The sequence below is a fragment of the Cottoperca gobio genome, chromosome 21 (assembly GCF_900634415.1).
Source record: "Cottoperca gobio chromosome 21, fCotGob3.1, whole genome shotgun sequence".
NCBI lineage: Eukaryota > Metazoa > Chordata > Actinopteri > Perciformes > Bovichtidae > Cottoperca > Cottoperca gobio.
The window spans coordinates 12,671,753-12,689,597 of NC_041375.1; the positions used below are offsets into that span (position 1 = coordinate 12,671,753).

The following is a 17,845-nucleotide window of genomic DNA, read 5'->3' on the forward strand; positions in this document are numbered from 1 at the left end:
ACTGTATATATATATATATATACACACATATATATATATATATATATATATATATATATATATATACACATATATATATATATGTGTGTATATATATATATATATATATATACACACATATATATATACACATATATATATACATATACAGTATATATATATATATATATATATATATATATATATATATATATATACATACATATATACATACATATATATATACATATACATATACACATACATGTATGTATGTATGTATATGTATATATATATATATATATACTGTATCTATATATACATATATACTGTATATATATATATATATACATATATACTGTATCTATATATACATATATACTGTATATATATATATACACATATATACTGTATCTATATATGTGGCAGGCACACGTTTTGGTTTCAAACTAGAAGCCTGATAACTATAGTATAAGTAGTAAAGGTAAGTAAGTACTTAGCTCCCCCTAAAGCCACAAAGTGTTTCTCATGTGTTGGTTTGGTCTTCAGTCTTAATGCTAAACACATTGAGATTGAAATGCTCTTCAAAATAAAAAGTGTTGCAATTAAAAGGTAAAAAACAATAAAGATGTAAGCGTGGGCATGGCGTAATACACAGCGATGGCACGTACTGTAAAAGTAGGTGATAGTGAGAACTGCACACGCACAAAAACAAGGACAGAGACAGATAAGATCCCAGTGATTGTCATGAGCGAGACAAGCTGTGTCAGGCACACGCACGCACGTCTTCTAAATATCTGCTTGTTGACTTGGTTCAAGGACGCCAGGGAGACTGACAGGGAATAGCAAACATTTTTTAAAGTATTTATCCTGGTATAAATAAACGGGAAGACAGTTAGCCATCTTTTCATCTCTAGTAATACTGAAGCCTAGAGTCCCATTGATCCAGCGAGTCACCCACCCCCTCAATTTGGCTGTCAGACATGTAAGCAGGTGTGTGCACGCCAGTAGAAGGCACAAACCATTTACCTGAAAATTGCCAGGATGCAAAAAGTTCTTTTAATGTTTCCCAGGACATTTCCTGTGTTGCAGAAAATAAAAGTATTGCATTTATATCTTATTCCAAACACAGAGCCTGATTTCACCTGAGAGGTTGCAGAGAGGAAGTACAAGATCGAATGTACACGTCTCAGACTAGTTCGCTACTGAGGAGGAATTAACCCGGCAGCAAATGAATATTTAATGCAAATTATAAAGAAGCGTGCTCATGTTTCCAGTAAAGTATGCACGCAAGTCACAGACTGCATAGTTTCCGAAATAACTGCATCGTAGTCTTTCTTGAGACAGACATGGCAGGTAAAATGTTCTTTTGGCTTCAGAAAAGAGCACGAAACCATACAATAATCCATACTGCTTGTGCAGCACATTCCATTTGTTCTGCACTGTGGTTCCAAGAGTCCAATATTAACCTCCTAGATTTGTCACTTGTCAAGAGTCATCTTACTGCAGGAAACATCATTTCAAATGCAGGATGTAAATGCTATGGTCAGCGCCCCCTTAAATTACTTAGTCAACTGAATACAAATGTGACCTTTTTGGTTGCACGCAAACACAGCAACATTATCACAAAAATAGATAAGTTATAAAATTGTTGAAAATGTGAGCGGGGTATCAAGTTGCTCAGTTAGCTGGGCTGTCCAATCTAATTATCTCTGCCACGCGTGAGCCTTGGGGGGGGATCATGTGTTTGGTGGTGTGTGTGCTGGTGTGTGCGAGTGTGTGCGAGTGTGTTCCTACATCTTTTCTATCCGTCCACAGCTAATCTTGCATACTACTGGACCCATCGGCCTAATATTGTTGTGCTTATTTATGAGTGTGCGCTGAAACAAGTGAGATGTATCGTGTTAATTAGGTGGAATTGTTCTTTGAATATTGGACAGAGCCAGGCTTGCTGTGTCCCTGTGTCTAGTCTTTATGCTAAGCTACGCTAACCAGCTGGCATTAATCTTCTTAACCAACTCTGGCCAAGAAGGCAAATAAGCGTATTTCCCGAATGTCAAACTATTCCTTAAAAGGTAACAAATAAGTAGGTTTGTTAAGTAGTCTACAGTGAGTATGGAAAATAAATGAATAGATGACAGTTGTGCTCCTTCTCTTATGATAAATACTTTATAAATAACCACGGCACTCAAAACCGTTCGTGACAGTGAACAATGCTTGAAGAAAAGCAAAAGAAAAAAGGGTTAAATGTCCAAAAAGTGGACAAGATGTGTATCCAAAGTCATGATGTCATTGACTCATGTCATGTTGTCCTGGGCTGCAGCGCTGGAAAGAATGTTAAAGCCAGCTGCACTAAATGAATGACTGTCAGGAATGAAAGGCGCTAAGCTCAATACATATCCAAACATAATTGCCATTCATTGTCATGGTGAACCCTAATCTCTCCGTTAGAATCCCTAAAATCGAATAGATAATGAGGCAAACATTTGCTTTCTGGATCTATAGTAAAATAATTTGGTTGGATAATACATGGAATTACATGGAGTGTGATTTTCTTTGCTATTGGGAAAACCAAGTCTGCAGCCACAGCTGCTGCTCTAATGAAAGCTGCCACTGGCTACTGTTACCTGTTTTGACTGTGTTGTCATATACACTGATTTGAAGCTCATTACAATATATAATAACAGAATCCACAATTTGGAGTGAACTCTTCCAATAAAGTTCAAAACAGAAAGCCAGGCCAAGCTGAGGCTACATTTAACATTCAAGATATTGTGGATAAAACGTGCTTCTGTGTCACTTCAGTGGGAAGATACCAACTTGCAGGTTCCAGCAGCAACATTGTTTAACATGACATCCAAAAATAACCTCCGCAGAGAACCACTTCAGCTGACGGCTCACTCCATACTTACAGCTGAATTTGACAACCCAGCAGCCAGCAAGAAGACCCAGGAGGGTGGAGTTGGTGGTGGGCATGTGTCCTTCTGGCACCACGACATGGCTCACTGGAGGAAGACACAAACATACACAACAGCCAAATTGAAAAGGTGCAAATGAGTTGTGCTACACATACACAAGTAGATGGAGCCTGCTGCTGCCCTCCAAGTGAGTCTAAATGACTCAAGACTGAATCAGCTAAACAGTGTATGTATGCAACTGATGCAAATTCACAGAGCTAGATAAAAGTAGCTCAAGTGCTGCAAGATAATAAAGTTACACGTTGTCTTTAAACCACAATTGGGATACTGTATTTTAGACATTGCCTTGATTTTTCTTCCAACCCAGGTTAGTTGAGCCATGAACAGCTTCTGAACCTCGAGAGAAAAACATTGGAGCAGATCCTAACATGCGTCCTTGACATATCTGTAGTTAGTCGACATCCTTGGTGCTACTACCAGGAGCTGTGGGCTGTGGAGGACACGGTCTGTAGAGGAGACACCAAAAGCAAGGGCTTATGGCCAGAAACCCATCATGGAGAGAAATAGACTTCTTGTCGTGTAATAATGTCCCCCATCTTGGCTCAGTGTGTTTGCATGCTAACGTTTGCCCAGCTGATGATGATGATGATGGGAATGTCGTTTTTAATGTATTTGATCAGAAAGTGCAGAAGTTTGACTCGATAGCAAAGACATTCCAATTGATCCATAAATGTCCGTCTCATTTAATATAGCTGTATTAAAACGTGGGCATACTGCACATGCTCAATTCACCGGTTGTGCACTAAATCAGACAAAACTATACACATGTGCAAATCATATGAAAAAATGTGTGTTGAAATCATTCATTTTGACTACAGAGTTGTGTAACAGGATGACAACATCATTCTACTTGAACCAACCCCGACTACAGAGGAATACTAATGTTTAAGGTTTTGATTCCTGGGTTATCCTCCAAATAAAGTGCATTTATCTCTAAATGCTAAATATACTTTGCCAAGGTGAACAGGTAAGCGTACTGCAAGCCTGTCAGACTACCGGTACTCATGGCAACACAACATAAGGCCATGTAGCAGCTTATTAAATGCTTTAGATGATAATTATAGGTTAATTCAAATGAAAATAGAAGCTTGTTGCCTCTTTATTCAACGAGTGAGCGAGGTTGACAAGTACAAAATGAGCATAATTATATCTCTGGGGCAAAACCTTTTTACATTGCTCATTGACTGTGGATTTGCGAAGATATGTAGCCTTGAGTTGGAAATGTAAAAAACCCTCTCTGAAAGCACAGACTTTCACCCCTCCAGACAGAGGAGGGAGAGTTGTGAGAAACACTTCTGTTTTTCATTAGTGCTTATTCATCACCCTGACAGTACCTCCAAACATTTTATGAGGGATGATTTCAATTACTTTTGCTCTCTGGTGTTCTCACAGCCATTACTATGCAACAGTCAAGGAGCTGCTGTATCACAATGATGTATTCAACTCTAAAAGCTCTTGTTAGTTACTGTTGAACCTCCGTGAGTGATAATACTCAAGGCTTTAACGAGACAAAGGGCTCTCTGTAAAGCTCGGCATGTAGGAAAATGATAATTCAGATAAAAATGCCATTTCTTTGGTGGTGAAAGTACTATATATAATCTTCATAACAAACAGCGTGACCTGGGAAAGACGCTACCGCATGACAACAGACCCTTTTGGGTGCTTGAGCCTGCAATTTATCCATAATACATCTTTCAGTTCACGATGGCATCCAAATGATGGTTGATTACCTATCAATGTGTTTGGCAGTGAACACATATACCAGTCATGGTCCCAATGTACCAGCAATCGGCTGGTGGCTGCAGTTAATTTGCAGTGTTGCTGAGAGCCCATGCGTCTCAAAAAAACACATCAAAAAGCAATCGCATGTGATCGGTATTATAAGAGGTTTCACCTTGAGGACGTTTAAACCCCCTGGGGAGGTGTTTCTGCACAGAACAAACACTACCTGAGACAGAAACAGTGTCAGCCATCCTCCCTCCCAGTAGCTCTCCCAGTTCGGCCACTAGAAGCCGTTCTGGCTGTGACAGCTTGCTGGCTCGAAACACCACCATTTCATTCCTCCTGACAGAGTCGTTCACCTAAGAAAAGACATAAGAACATGGTTTGGCAAAATGTGGCAACACAGAGACTTCAGGGAAGCAGGAGGATTTCACAGTTCAGTTGTTTCTCTATCATCTCGGAATCAGAAACGGCCAAGTTGTGTCGGAAACCGCAGACGCAGGCTATCGGTAAACTGTGCTGTGTTGTTGTTCAACTGTACTTCTTCTCCCTCTTTACTGAGGGCAGACTGTAATATATATATACACATTTTTTTAGAATCAAAATAATGACACCCCTAGTAAACAGTTTTTTTAAAAGGGAAGTGCCGTCTTCATGTAGACTCACCATAGAGAGATGGGCTGAGGGGCTAAGAGATGTATTAGCATATTTGGTTTCTTCTGAAGCTTCCTGGAAAATCTCCAGCATCTCCAGGCCCACTGTGTAATCAGCAGGTCGCTTTCCAGACAGATTACTGTGAAGAAGAATTAAAAAGATAGTGTGTCAGTGTCTCACAGGATGCATTCACTTGTGTATTTATGCATTTGCGGCAACGCAGACCATCTGGTGACTAAAGGGACAGTCAGACATTTTAAAACTGATAAGCAATACATGATAACATTATACTGCCAAAATAAAGATTATTTACTCATTTCATTTACTTAAGATTTGTTCACCAAAAACGACAACAACAAAAGGTTAAAGCTGGTCAAAATGTGTAGGTGTGGTTGTGTAGCTGCACATATCTTGTCTATTAATTATTCATGGCAGGTCTGAGATAAGCCAAAAGAGTTTTCTTCTTCAAGTGGCCTGGGGTTTTTCAAATGTATGGGTACTTCATTTCATTTGAAACAACATTTAAAGTAGGGTATATTTATTTTCTCTGTATGACATATAGCGATAGCACACTGTTGATAAATAATGGTTAAAAGCTATTTCCATTTTCCTGAAATGCACAATTAACTAACTAACTGTTAGAGCTGAGGCAATATGTTACATTAAACTAGACTTTTCATTGTTTCTCATTTGTAATATTTCCTTTTACCCTACACAAACTAAATGATGTATGATCCTTTTCATACATGGCAGAAAATCATGAAAAGGTTCTGCCTTTAATCACATCACAAACAGCCAAAGTACACTGTCCTGGCCAATCAGCACTGGTGTCAAATGGTGTCCTCATTGCCTCTTGCCAATTAGAAAGAGGATTAAAATACTTTTCTCTTAAATCTAAGGAATGAACAATATACATTTTTGGAACCAAACTGTTGCGGTCCTGGCTGATTGCCATTGTGACAAAGCTTTAACAGACACGTTGATGTTACAATGTAATAAGTCCAAAGAAAAGTCTTCTCCAACAATTTAATCATTTCCTCCTATAATTTCATCACTTCAACAATCAAAGCATTTGTTCTTTTTCTTTTCAAATCACTGGCCATGCAGGAAACACACAATATACAAAAAATAAAATAAAATCAATACTTGCCTTTCCAGAGCTCTAAGAAAAACAATTTGGCGATGTCACACCCTGCTTGTTCTGTGAAACTGTGCACCCATGTGTGTCATTCACTTGTTGGAGCGTAATGGTTTGATACAAGGGTGAGCTGAAGTCTGTGTACTACTTCATTTCTAGGTCATGTGCATATACAACACACTGGACTCGCTGCATGCAAAATAAATTCCCATTACTGCATAACATTACTGAAAAGTGCTGACTTTTTAGCGCATAAGTTTGAGAAGCGCATTACCTTTACAGATTCAGTATTATTTGCTATTTAACTCTGAACTCCTCAGTCCAAAGTTTGTTTAATGGAGGCTCAGCATCATCATAAAAGCAGCACTGTGCCTCAGAGCGGAAACTCTAACTATCCACTGGTTACAATAGGTGTATTAAGGCAAACACCTTTAAAAGTATGCATCTTTAAGTTTGAGAGCGCCGCATGAAACAAGACTGCGGTCACCTTGAGGAAAGAGGGAGAGGAGTAAGGAATGAAAAGCAGACAGAGGAGGAGAAGAGACGGAGAGAAGAACCAAGCCCAGCAGGTCGTCTCTAAAAGATTAGGCGTCAGCAAAGATAACACCTGGGGGACAATTAATAGGTCCACTGGTCCATAAAATATTTCATTTGGATTCATACCCCCAACCCCCATACACACATACAAATACAAACAACATAAAATGTCCCTGACACTTACACACACACACACACACACACACACACACACACACACAGGTTTATGCAGCTGCACGTGAGAAGAATATCTGAAGAAAAATAATAAAGCGTGGAATATTGTGGTGGAGGTAAAGTCACAAACACTCTCCCACAAGCCTCTGCATTAAGTACACAAGTGGGAGGAAGGCGGTGGTGGTTCTAGGATACCCACTGTAAGCATGACTCTTAATCTAAACGGGAGGAGGAGATTCAAATATTCATTTTGAGCAGAACACAAATACAGAGTTCAGTTCCACAATAAGAGAACAGAACATCAATACTGATAACAACGATAGCCTTGTATTCTGCCCAATTACATACCTTGAAGAACGGCTACTGTGCCTGGTCTATATGTTTCAAACACATTTCTTTAACTTAATCTACATGGATTTAATTACATTTCTTTCTCAAATGTACTTGTCCCCAAAAAGTACCTTTTATGCTGAGATTTTAACGGCATACGAGGAAGGCTCATGCACAGCCAACCGAGCGTTTGAACTATGTCAGCTCAGCAGTATGTCTTGAAAGAAGTCATAAGTCTAATGATGGAAATACGTCGCGAGCAACTGATGAGGCAGAGGGCGAGGCCTGAATGCATTTTTAATCAAAAGGTTCATTAGTTACATTACCATCTTAAACAATCCACTCTCAATCTGTCCTGATGGTTGGCTCTGCTGGGTGTTACAGTTTATAGTTGATGATACAGTACACGACTCACCCAACGCCTCCATTTAACCCTGTAAAAGAACTGTGTATTGTGCCGTAATTATTATGCAGAGGCACTTTTTAAAAGCCAAACCGTGTCAAAATCACAAATAATCAAGAGAAGGCCTTGTAACACTTTGCTAGATACTCCTAAAAAACAGCTTTATTCCAACCAGTAACAATGTTTCAAACATTGCTATTTAAGTAGGAAAATGACATCCTTGAAAAAAAGCTATGCTAATGGTATAAAAAAATATATCTGATGCACTGTGTGGATCAAAGTGTTTTGTCTACGCATATTTTAAAAAGGTCATTACAAATGCTGTATTCAGTAATGTACGCAGCAATACTAATCTATTGGCTGATTGGCAAATGCAGTTTCCATTCATTGCAAACATTTGGAGACTGTGATTGCTCGTTTAGTGTTTGACTGTGCGCAGTATAATTATACTGAGCCGGTGTATTGGCGTGCCAGTATGAGGCGCACAGGTGATGTTAATTAATGTCTGTGTGGATTCAGTGCTTAGGGCTTTGGACGGTCATTAGGACCGAGCCAATTGAAATACGGCTTGTTTCCCCCCCCCCCCCATCTCATCAACATAAGTTCATTTTCATGCTGCACTGCATTCACACTTAAACTCTAAAACTTAATAGTGACAATCTAAAAACCTATAGAATGTGAGGAAAATAGTTAGCAGTAGTAAATGTATTAAATATACTAAATTACAACATGGTCCTTTTTAAGGTTTTAACCTGACATAACCAGCTAAAACCTTGCGAGCCTCATCTTGGCTGACCAAATGTGCTGCAATGGTGGATATTTATGCTTCCAAGACTGAGACATATAGTCAGAAGCCCTGCTGTGCATGCTGTGCAGCTTCTTAGGAAATGCTTAAACCTGTGGTTTTTGAGATAACAGGGAATCGTCAACCGTTTAAAACACATTAGTATTCACTTAAGACTTCCATCACTATTTCTAATAACCTACACAGCAAGTCAAATACTTGCACGTAAAAAAAAGTGGACTTACAGTCTCCAATTTTGAGGACAGGTCCCAAACAATATATAATAAATGCCGTCCAATAATTCAAACCTAATGTGCATACTCAAACATACACAGAGGAACAATGAAAATCTGCAAAACCTGTATTTTCCAAAACCCTGAGCTGTGTGCCAATCATTCCATTAGGGATTGCATTGGCAGATGTCTTGGTTTGCCTCGTGCGTGTGCGTGAGTGTGAGTGTGTGAGTGTGTGTGTGTGTGTGTGTGTGTGTGTGTGTGTGTGTGTGTGTGTGTGTGTGTGTGTGTGTGTGTGTGTGTGTGTGTGTGTGTGTGTGTGTGTGTGCGTGTGGCTGGAGGCAAGGATTGCATTCATCTTGCAGCACCCTGACAGACAGTTTCAATCTCTGCCTCTTTTTTGCCTTGCAAACAAGTAACAAGTTAAAGAGGAGAAAAAATGTAAGACCCTGCAATCTGTTACCATCAAAGCAAAACACAAAGAAGAGAAGGGAGAAGGGAGAAGAGAGGACGATTGGTATAAAACGGTCGCAATAAGAGCAGTAACTGACCAACATACAGGCCCTGATCAGATACTCTATTGATCCCATTTGTTAACCAGCATCCTCTCCCTCATTATCAATACTGTGCTATCCCGTCTCCACAGGCCAGAAACGCTGATACAGTTTCAACTGATTGACCAACAACTAATAGTGTCAGTCGATTTTCTTAGATCTATCCACCGATGTTCTTCACCAGCACAAGTCTGTCCTTGATGATAAAAGGGCTGAATGCCTGGTACACTGATTGGAAACAGGCACTTGAGGATTTATTTTAGAAGGGGAAAATACACACAGGTCTGGAGAGCCTTTATGATGTGATGCAATGGAATACAATAGCCCTGCAATAAATATTAATCTACCTAATATTAGTTTTTGTTGGGATTTCGACTCGAGTGGTCCAACTAAGTTGAAAGGCGTTTGTAATATTTTGTTTGTAGTTACTAGGTACTTTCACAAATTGCCTCGAAATAAAATGTTGTATTGACTTCATGGTTTTCTGTTTGTCGGTTACGTATGGTAGTACATACATTGTGCCTTCAGCAAAGGCCTCTTAAACTATAACAAACATCAAATGTTATCATCATGATAAAAACACAAATACTCTCAAATAATCACAACTTTAACATTAAGGGAGAACATGCAACATTCTTAAAAACATAATGTCTCTGTCCAGCAGCACTGCACAGCTACGTTTCCACTGGTGTGGACGCTGCTGGATTTTACACAGTGGTGATTAAAACTGTAGTTTATGGTGTTGTAATGTTCTGTATGAAGTGTTCCTGGGGCTGGGACCAGAATGACAAGGTTAAAGGTTCTGTTTCAAACACATCTATCAATCAAAAACCTTGTTTCCAGGTCAGACTTTCTGGTCATTACTTGGGGAATCTCAGTAAAGGCCGGTGCCAAGTGAAACACGCCATCTTTGTGATTCGTTTGACACCCCTTTATAAAACAGTAAACTCCAGGTATGAAAATAAACACTTAAAGCGACTTACAGTACGTCCTGAGAGGCTCCAAGCTGCAGCAGCAATTTGACAATGGCTGGATGTCCGTTCCTCACAGCATCGTGGAGCGGAGAGTCATTTTCATAGCCAGGAGTATTTAACAGGGCTCCCCTTGAGACCAACACCTCCACAACCGCCAGGTGACCCAGGTTACACGCTTCATGCTGGAACAAAGAGCAGTAATGCTCGGAAGTCATTCGGATGTGCTTGAAAATACTTTGTCTCTGTTGAATACAGCACTGAATTGAAATCTTTGTATGGGGAGGCAAGCTCGCTCAATATCTTCAAAAGTAAGCTAAAAACATATCTCTTTACTTTAGCCTTTTAATAGTGATATTTTATATCTCTTTACTTTAGCCTTTTAATAGTGATATTTTATATCTCTTTACTTTAGCCTTTTAATAGTGATATTTTATATCTCTTTACTTTAGCCTTTTAATAGTGATATTTTATATCTCTTTACTTTAGCCTTTTAATAGTGATATTTTATATCTCTTTACTTTAGCCTTTTAATAGTGATATTTTATATCTCTTTACTTTAGCCTTTTAATGGTGAATTATTACTGGTTTAGCATTGTATGTGTAAAGGTAACTGAGATAAATGTCAGTGTGTATTTTTGAAACACTTGAGATCAAATAGACCGTTTTACCATGTGGAAAAAGAGGAAGTTTCTCTGATAAATGTGTTTGCATGTTCTTTACACAATTAGTGGAAAAGTGAAAGATTAAAGAATATAATGGAGAGAAACTGGCTTTAACCGATAGGTTTCATAAAATTTAACAAACAGGGGTTTGTTTAAGAAGCGGGCTTTAACAACGGTTTTGCCAAAAGAATCTGGACTCACGGAGACGTCTGTGTTTTATACGTTAAAAGGTCAATAAAGAGGTCGACACTGTGTAAATAATGGGTAGCAAAGGGAGTAAACCAGTTGATAGTTTAAAGCATTTACAAGAATGGTGTGCCAATGTTATTTCATACTATTTTAATTCTGCTATTTTTGTAATGGTACTTCAGACTCATTTACATCAACACTGTGATTATTGTACTGTAAATGCTCTTATTCTGTCCTTGTACTAATTGTTGTGTTTCTGCTGTGAAGCACTTTGGGCTGCAATTCTTGTATGAAAGGTGCTATACAAATAAAGCTTATTATTATTATTATTATTATAATTATTATTATTATTATGGGAATGTGAAGTTCTTTCTTGGGTTTCTTATTAATATATTACAGCTTAATCACACTTCATTAGTTTTGTAGAATTCAACTCATAACTTGGAAAGTCTTCAGAGAAGACTTCAATAATATCTTGACCTGCTGTTCTAAAATTAACATGAATGGAGGGATACAGCTTAATCAAAGCGACTGTTTTTAAAGGTAATTTTTGAACCTCAAGTAATTTGACAACGTAAAATATTTTAAAGTTTTTCATTCAGTAATGAGATTGAAGTTCATTGCAACAACTGCACTGTATTTAAATACAGTTGTTGGCCAGCTGACAGTTTTATTGTTTTCTTTAATTTTCAAAGCTTTGTAACCCTAATATTAGCTGAGCAGTAAATTACATCAGTTAAAATGGTGTTGTATGTGCAGGACTGGAAAAAAGGTGCATCGTGGAGATCTACTGTACATGATGGTAGCATGTCATGTTCCCAGCCTTCTCAGATACAGTCTGTCAAATGTGAAGACGTCATGCTCTAAGTTTATTGGTAGCAATTTGAAAAATCAGCTACAAACTGTCAAAACTTAAATGGAAAGCTGAATGTGAGTGGAGCATCTTGACAGCAAGTGGCCACGTAAAGTGCTGCAATGAGACAGCGACAAACTCTCCGCTCATTCTCACAAGGAAAGAAATGGCTTGGGCAGCACTGAAGGACTTTACAGTTTGTCATGTACGTACAGTCAGGCAACTTCTTTCTTTTTTTATGCTAAAGAGCACACGTCTACATATTTTGGGGGAAACCAGCATGTGTAAAAAATGGCGGTACTTACAGTAAATGACACATTGTGGAAGCCTTGATTTATGGCATGACATACTTATACTTAACCAGCTAACCTAAAGTCAACAAGGTCGTTTTGGCTTTGTTCCCCAACAGCACAGGTTATTGTATTGCTGCTGGTTACAGTTCAAGATTAATGTGAAGAGAAACAGCACAAACAACCTCATAGTAGAAACAGGTGTTGGGACACAGAACTAATTACAACATTTGAGCCATTTAGACAGAAAGACTAAGCTTGCGTGCATATTCATAACAGCAACATATTGCACAGCGACTAAGCAAGTTGGTTTACTGGAGAAGATAATACGACAAATAGTAAACTTACTAAGTAAATGTTAGCCAGAGAAGAAAAGCTAAAAGTAAAAAAACACCAGAAATATCTTCCATCACAAGGAAAACATTACCAGTGAAGAAAATCTTCACTTAACAATATTTTTGATGAAACATTTTGTCACTGAGTTTTTTTCACACAGCTTTTAGATGTTTCACTTGGTATATTGGTCTTACCAGAGGTGTCCACCCAGCATTATCCTTCAGGTTGGGGTCAGCCCCCTCATCCAGCAGTTCCTTGACAGCCTCTACATCTCCCTGCAGGACCCCAAGAGAACAACAAGCGTGAGGTCAGAATGGCAGACCCGTAAACGCAACCCCTTCAAACACAGCAGCTGATCCCAGTGTATCAAAGCTCCGCTGTTTATCAATCACACTCCACAGTGGGCCATTGATTATCTCGTCTGGGATGCAGAAGGGGATTACTGCTGTGTTTACAAGGATTACTGCAAGACAGTTTATTCTCAACAGACCGGAACATTGTCGTCTGATCATCTGAAGACTAATATGTTCAACTGAGGGGAGGAAAACCCCACAGAAAGAGAAGACATTTAAATCAGCAGGTTTATTTTTAAGATTTTATTGCTGTCACTTAGCTGCAGTTTTAAAATGTGCATTTGCTGAATGCAACAGAAAATGTATGGAAGGAAATAAGGTGAATTATTCAGAAACCTCTCGACCTTTATAGCAGCTAGATGCAGCAGGGTCTCTCCCATGTGGTTCCTCTTCATAACTGCTGGGCTCCCTGAGGTGGGCCGTCCAACAGATCCACTGGGAGATCTGGGAGATCTGGGAGATCTTTTACCAACAGTGGATAGGACAGAGGGGCTGGCTCCCTGCTCTTCTCTTGAGTTGTTGACGCTCTTATCACACCTTGGGCTAGCCGAAGAAAGAGGGTTAAGGACAGCTAAAGACATCTGTGATTTCCTCCGCCTGCCTGGGGAAGCCCTGGGCCTTTTTGGTGTGGTGTCCAACATGGCAACCTTCTCCACCACTCTGGATCTTTTTGATGAATGCTTTGGGGGGGGTTCGTCATCCTGTTTTTCAGGATTGTGAGTTTCAGGCAGTTTGTCATGCTCGCCGACACTGTCCGACATTCCCTGACCAGGCTGGGTTTGGTCATTCAGTACAGTGCCACTGCCTCCTAAGAGACTCTCCCTCGTGGTGCTTCTGGCAGGGCTGAGTTCATTAGTACTCCCCTGTGGCACTTCAGGCTGACTCTCGTCAGACGTGACAGCAGAGTTTAGGAAGGAAACCCTCTTACTGGATCTCCTTGCCTCTTCAGCAGAGGACTGCTCCTTTTCCTTTAAAGCATCTATCTCCTTGGTAATCCCCCATTGCTGGTTTATAGCCTCCAGCCTGTTCTTCTTCATCTTCAGTTTGCTCTGTTTTCGTGTGGTTACAGTGGCTCGTTGCAGCGACACCTTCTTGCTGGCGGCATTTTTCTTAGTTGATCTCTTCTTCCTGTTTTCATTTTCGCATCTTTGAGTAGAAGAAGAGCCAGAGTCTTGGGAGGACGAGGTGAAATTGAAAACCGACATGTCCTGAGTCTGCCGTTGAGCAGTAAGGGTGTCTGACTGGGCTGCACGTGTTTCTCCAGAAGACGAGCTCTCCGGTACGGTGACCACTGCAGGCTTCTCCACCGTGCAGCGTACCTTGCGGCTATGGGGGCTAAACCAGATCTTGAAGCTCTTCTTGTGTTTTAACACAGGACTGTGAGGTTGTGTTGGAATCTCAGCTGGAGAGGACTCTGCTAGAGGTGTAAAAAAACAAAACAGGTTCAACGAAACAAAATGTTCCTCTTCTGCATGTACTAGAGTTTTTTGCTGTCAAAAAGGCTCTTTGCATTTGTAATCACCTTGCATCTGTTAGGATGAAAAGGTGATAACACCAAACCTTAAAATAATACGGACATTTGACAGAAGTAGAGAAGTTCCCAAATCCTATTTCTGTGTGAATTTAGACAGCCTGCAGATGTGTTCACATTTTAACTACAAGGCTTAGAAAGTTGCCCTGAAGTTCTATTTCAAAGCTGAGATCTAGTTGCAAAACTACACACTACCATAGTTAATTGGATTGTATAATTACTGTCATTACCGGGATGCTGGATGGGTGATAAACAATAATAAATCACAGGAACAAGCCACTAATACTGTCATTCAAAGATTAGATTGGCAGAGGAAAATGTAACAAATTCAGTCAACAATTGATAGAAGGAAGCGTGGGCAGATGAGCGTGGAGAGAAAGATAATGAATGAACATGAAGTTGATAAGGTAACTTGTCAATTATTCTTTCAAGCTGCTGTACAATGGCTACCTGGTGGTTCTATGGGATTGAGCAGAGACTCCAAACTGCAGAAGAGCTGTATGATGCTGCTGAGCTGCCTGTTGATTTGAATGTCCTTCACCCACGCAGGACTCTGACACACCACGCAGCCATCTCCTGCCCGGGGGCCGGCACAGGACCTGAGCAATAAACATAACTCGGATTAGGAGTTCAATCACTTCCCAGTTCAGTAAGTAGAAACACAATGATCTTATTGATTTTGCTATTAAGGCCATTCAGTCATGAAGAAAAGGAATACATTAAAGGTAAAGTTTATGCCTAATAGGGACATTAATTGACTTCAAGATTTTCAACACTGCAAACCATGAATTGCCAAGAAACCATGCCACTGCTATGGACATCCAGTGATTCATCTGCACAAGAAATAAGACCCATAACAAAAGAAATGTTAACTATAAAATGTCCTAACTAACGATCCTTTATGAAAAAGTGAGCTGTAAAATAACATATCATAAGTATGACATGGCTGTAACGATAGTGCAGATACAGTGGTCACTGTGGCCTAAACACTCACATTAGTGATTATTATTACTAATTACTAATATTAATCTGCTAAATCACATACTTTAAATTATGCAATTACTCTATTTAAAAAAAGCATATATATATATATATATATATATATATATATATATACTGTATATACACACATGCATAAAATCCTACTGAACTAAGCCACTCTTCAAGTCTAAGAGGGGGAGTCAAATGACTTTTTTCACCATGGACATTTGGATTTGTTGTGGCAGGAAAATCCTACTTTTTGTGTTAAATACAATTGTATTACGTTTAAATTTCCAGTGTGTGCCCGTTTACCAGCATGCACAATACTGGCAGTGGCACACCCAAATTGGAATGGACAGTAAAATACATTAAGCTGCAGTTACATTACCTGCACAGCATATGCTCGCACATTCCTAGACACACAGGTTCCGTCATTACATTTGAGCTGGAAAAAATAGAAAACATTTAAAAGTGGTCAGAATAGACAAGACCACATCCACCACACTAAGCATTGGTATTCCCCAAGCATGGTGTGCACTGTGGCTCAACATCTGGAGTGGCAGTGTGATCAAAAAGTAGCAATACATAGGCAACTTCCGAGCATATGTTAAGGAATCTGTTAGTACCGATTTATAAGTGGAATGACGTTTTTCCCTCACCTAGATTAGGACATGGGGTGTTGAGGAAAAGCCATCCGAGTCTACAGATACTAGTGGCTGTGAGGCAGTACTTTAACTTTATGATGGTGTGAGGTGAAAACTCAGGGGATCAAAGTAATAACAATTCATCATCTGGGGACTATGTATGTCTGTACCAAATGTCACGAAATGGATCCAATAGTTGCTGAGGTATCCCGATAACAACCAAAAACATCAGTAACCAATTTTCCATTGTACATCAATAACTCTGCTGAGGAAACGAAAAGCCCAGTAGATTCTCAGTTTCCTGCAGACACTTAGGAGAGTGTGCCCTTCCTCCCATCCTACAATAGAGAGTGTCCCGAGCAGCTGCACTACAATTTGATTTGGTAACTGCATCAGATAGTGGAGACAGCAGAGAGCATCATTGGAATGTCAGACCCTAAATAGACTTCATTTACCTGAAGCCACCAGTACAGTGAAGGACCCCTCCAACATTTCTTACTGACTCTTCGCCCTCTTGCCATCAGGCTGGAGGTAATGGAGCATCCTAGCATCCAAACTGTAACAGCCCATTTCCTCCGCACATTCATGTTTAACATGCTGCTATGTCTCACCTGAACTAACAAAATCACACAAATACTTTTGGCTGTACTTACTACACTGTGAATTTTCTGCAGCCATTTAAGTTGTATTCTACCCAAGACACTTTTACATCCCCAATTAGATTGACAGAGCAGTTTCTGTTTAGCTTTTGCACAACATGCCCACTTGTCCATCCTCAGGCTACACTGTCTGCTATTTGTAGTGTGTGCTGTCATGTGTTGTGTGTTTTTGTTGCACACACACCATTGTGTTATGTTGATCTATAAGCCATTTTTCAATAGAGCTAACATGATTTAGCAAGCTGACACTAAACTAAAATAATTGATTGTCCTGTTATACTCGGTCATGTTCTGCCTGTAGAATCCTTTTTAATTAACTTTATCGCAATCAGGTGATGTTGTTGACAACCTGGACGTTTGTGAGCTAACTAGCTGTTAATACTTAGGTATTGTTAACGTATAGTTTGTAAAACATACATGTATCGTAGATTAAATTAAAAGCTAGTCTACTGGTTGTAACGTATGTAAACCGTACGCAACAAAGAAAGTAACGTTAGCTCCCGAACATAACTTTAGCTCACTTCTAAATTACAGTAACTTTTACGTAAACTTACCATTTTGAGCAAAGCAGCATTCGTCGAAATTTCGCAACCGCCACTTTGGTGTTCTTCCAATCCGTTGTCTGCACGAGGACATCATTATCCATTATTAGAATAAATCCTGTGTCTCTTGCTCTTCTGTTACTCTTTGTTTGCTAATGAATCGCGATTGCAAAACAAGCCGTGCTTGCTTCCTGGCTACTTGCATCTCCCGCCAAAGATTTACGGAAGTAATCTGTGATGGTTGCCATAACCACGTCGATGACGTCGGTGTCGGCACGCCCCCGAGGATGATGGTAGGAATTTTAGTTTGCTCTAAAAACTATATCAAATGCATAAATACACGGT

General features: G+C 39.6%; 1 protein-coding gene across 2 annotated transcripts in view; it reads right to left on the reverse strand.

Moving 5' to 3' along the window:
• Positions 1-17,740, reverse strand: part of bard1 (BRCA1 associated RING domain 1) — a 24,723-nt gene extending 6,983 nt beyond the window's left edge. The window contains exons 1-9 of one of the 2 annotated variants that reach the window (XM_029459085.1): positions 17,513-17,740; positions 16,044-16,100; positions 15,125-15,273; positions 13,488-14,557; positions 12,985-13,065; positions 10,470-10,642; positions 5,346-5,472; positions 4,906-5,038; positions 2,892-2,984 (exon numbers count right to left, since the gene is read on the reverse strand). In XM_029459085.1, the coding sequence (XP_029314945.1) occupies positions 2,892-2,984; positions 4,906-5,038; positions 5,346-5,472; positions 10,470-10,642; positions 12,985-13,065; positions 13,488-14,557; positions 15,125-15,273; positions 16,044-16,100; positions 17,513-17,604 (1,975 nt within the window). In that variant the 5' untranslated portion in view covers positions 17,605-17,740. Of the gene's footprint in view, positions 1-2,891; positions 2,985-4,905; positions 5,039-5,345; positions 5,473-10,469; positions 10,643-12,984; positions 13,066-13,487; positions 14,561-15,124; positions 15,274-16,043; positions 16,101-17,512 lie in introns of both variants that reach the window. The other variant, XM_029459084.1, reaches the window with a different exon arrangement.
• Positions 17,741-17,845: the final 105 nt, after the last annotated feature.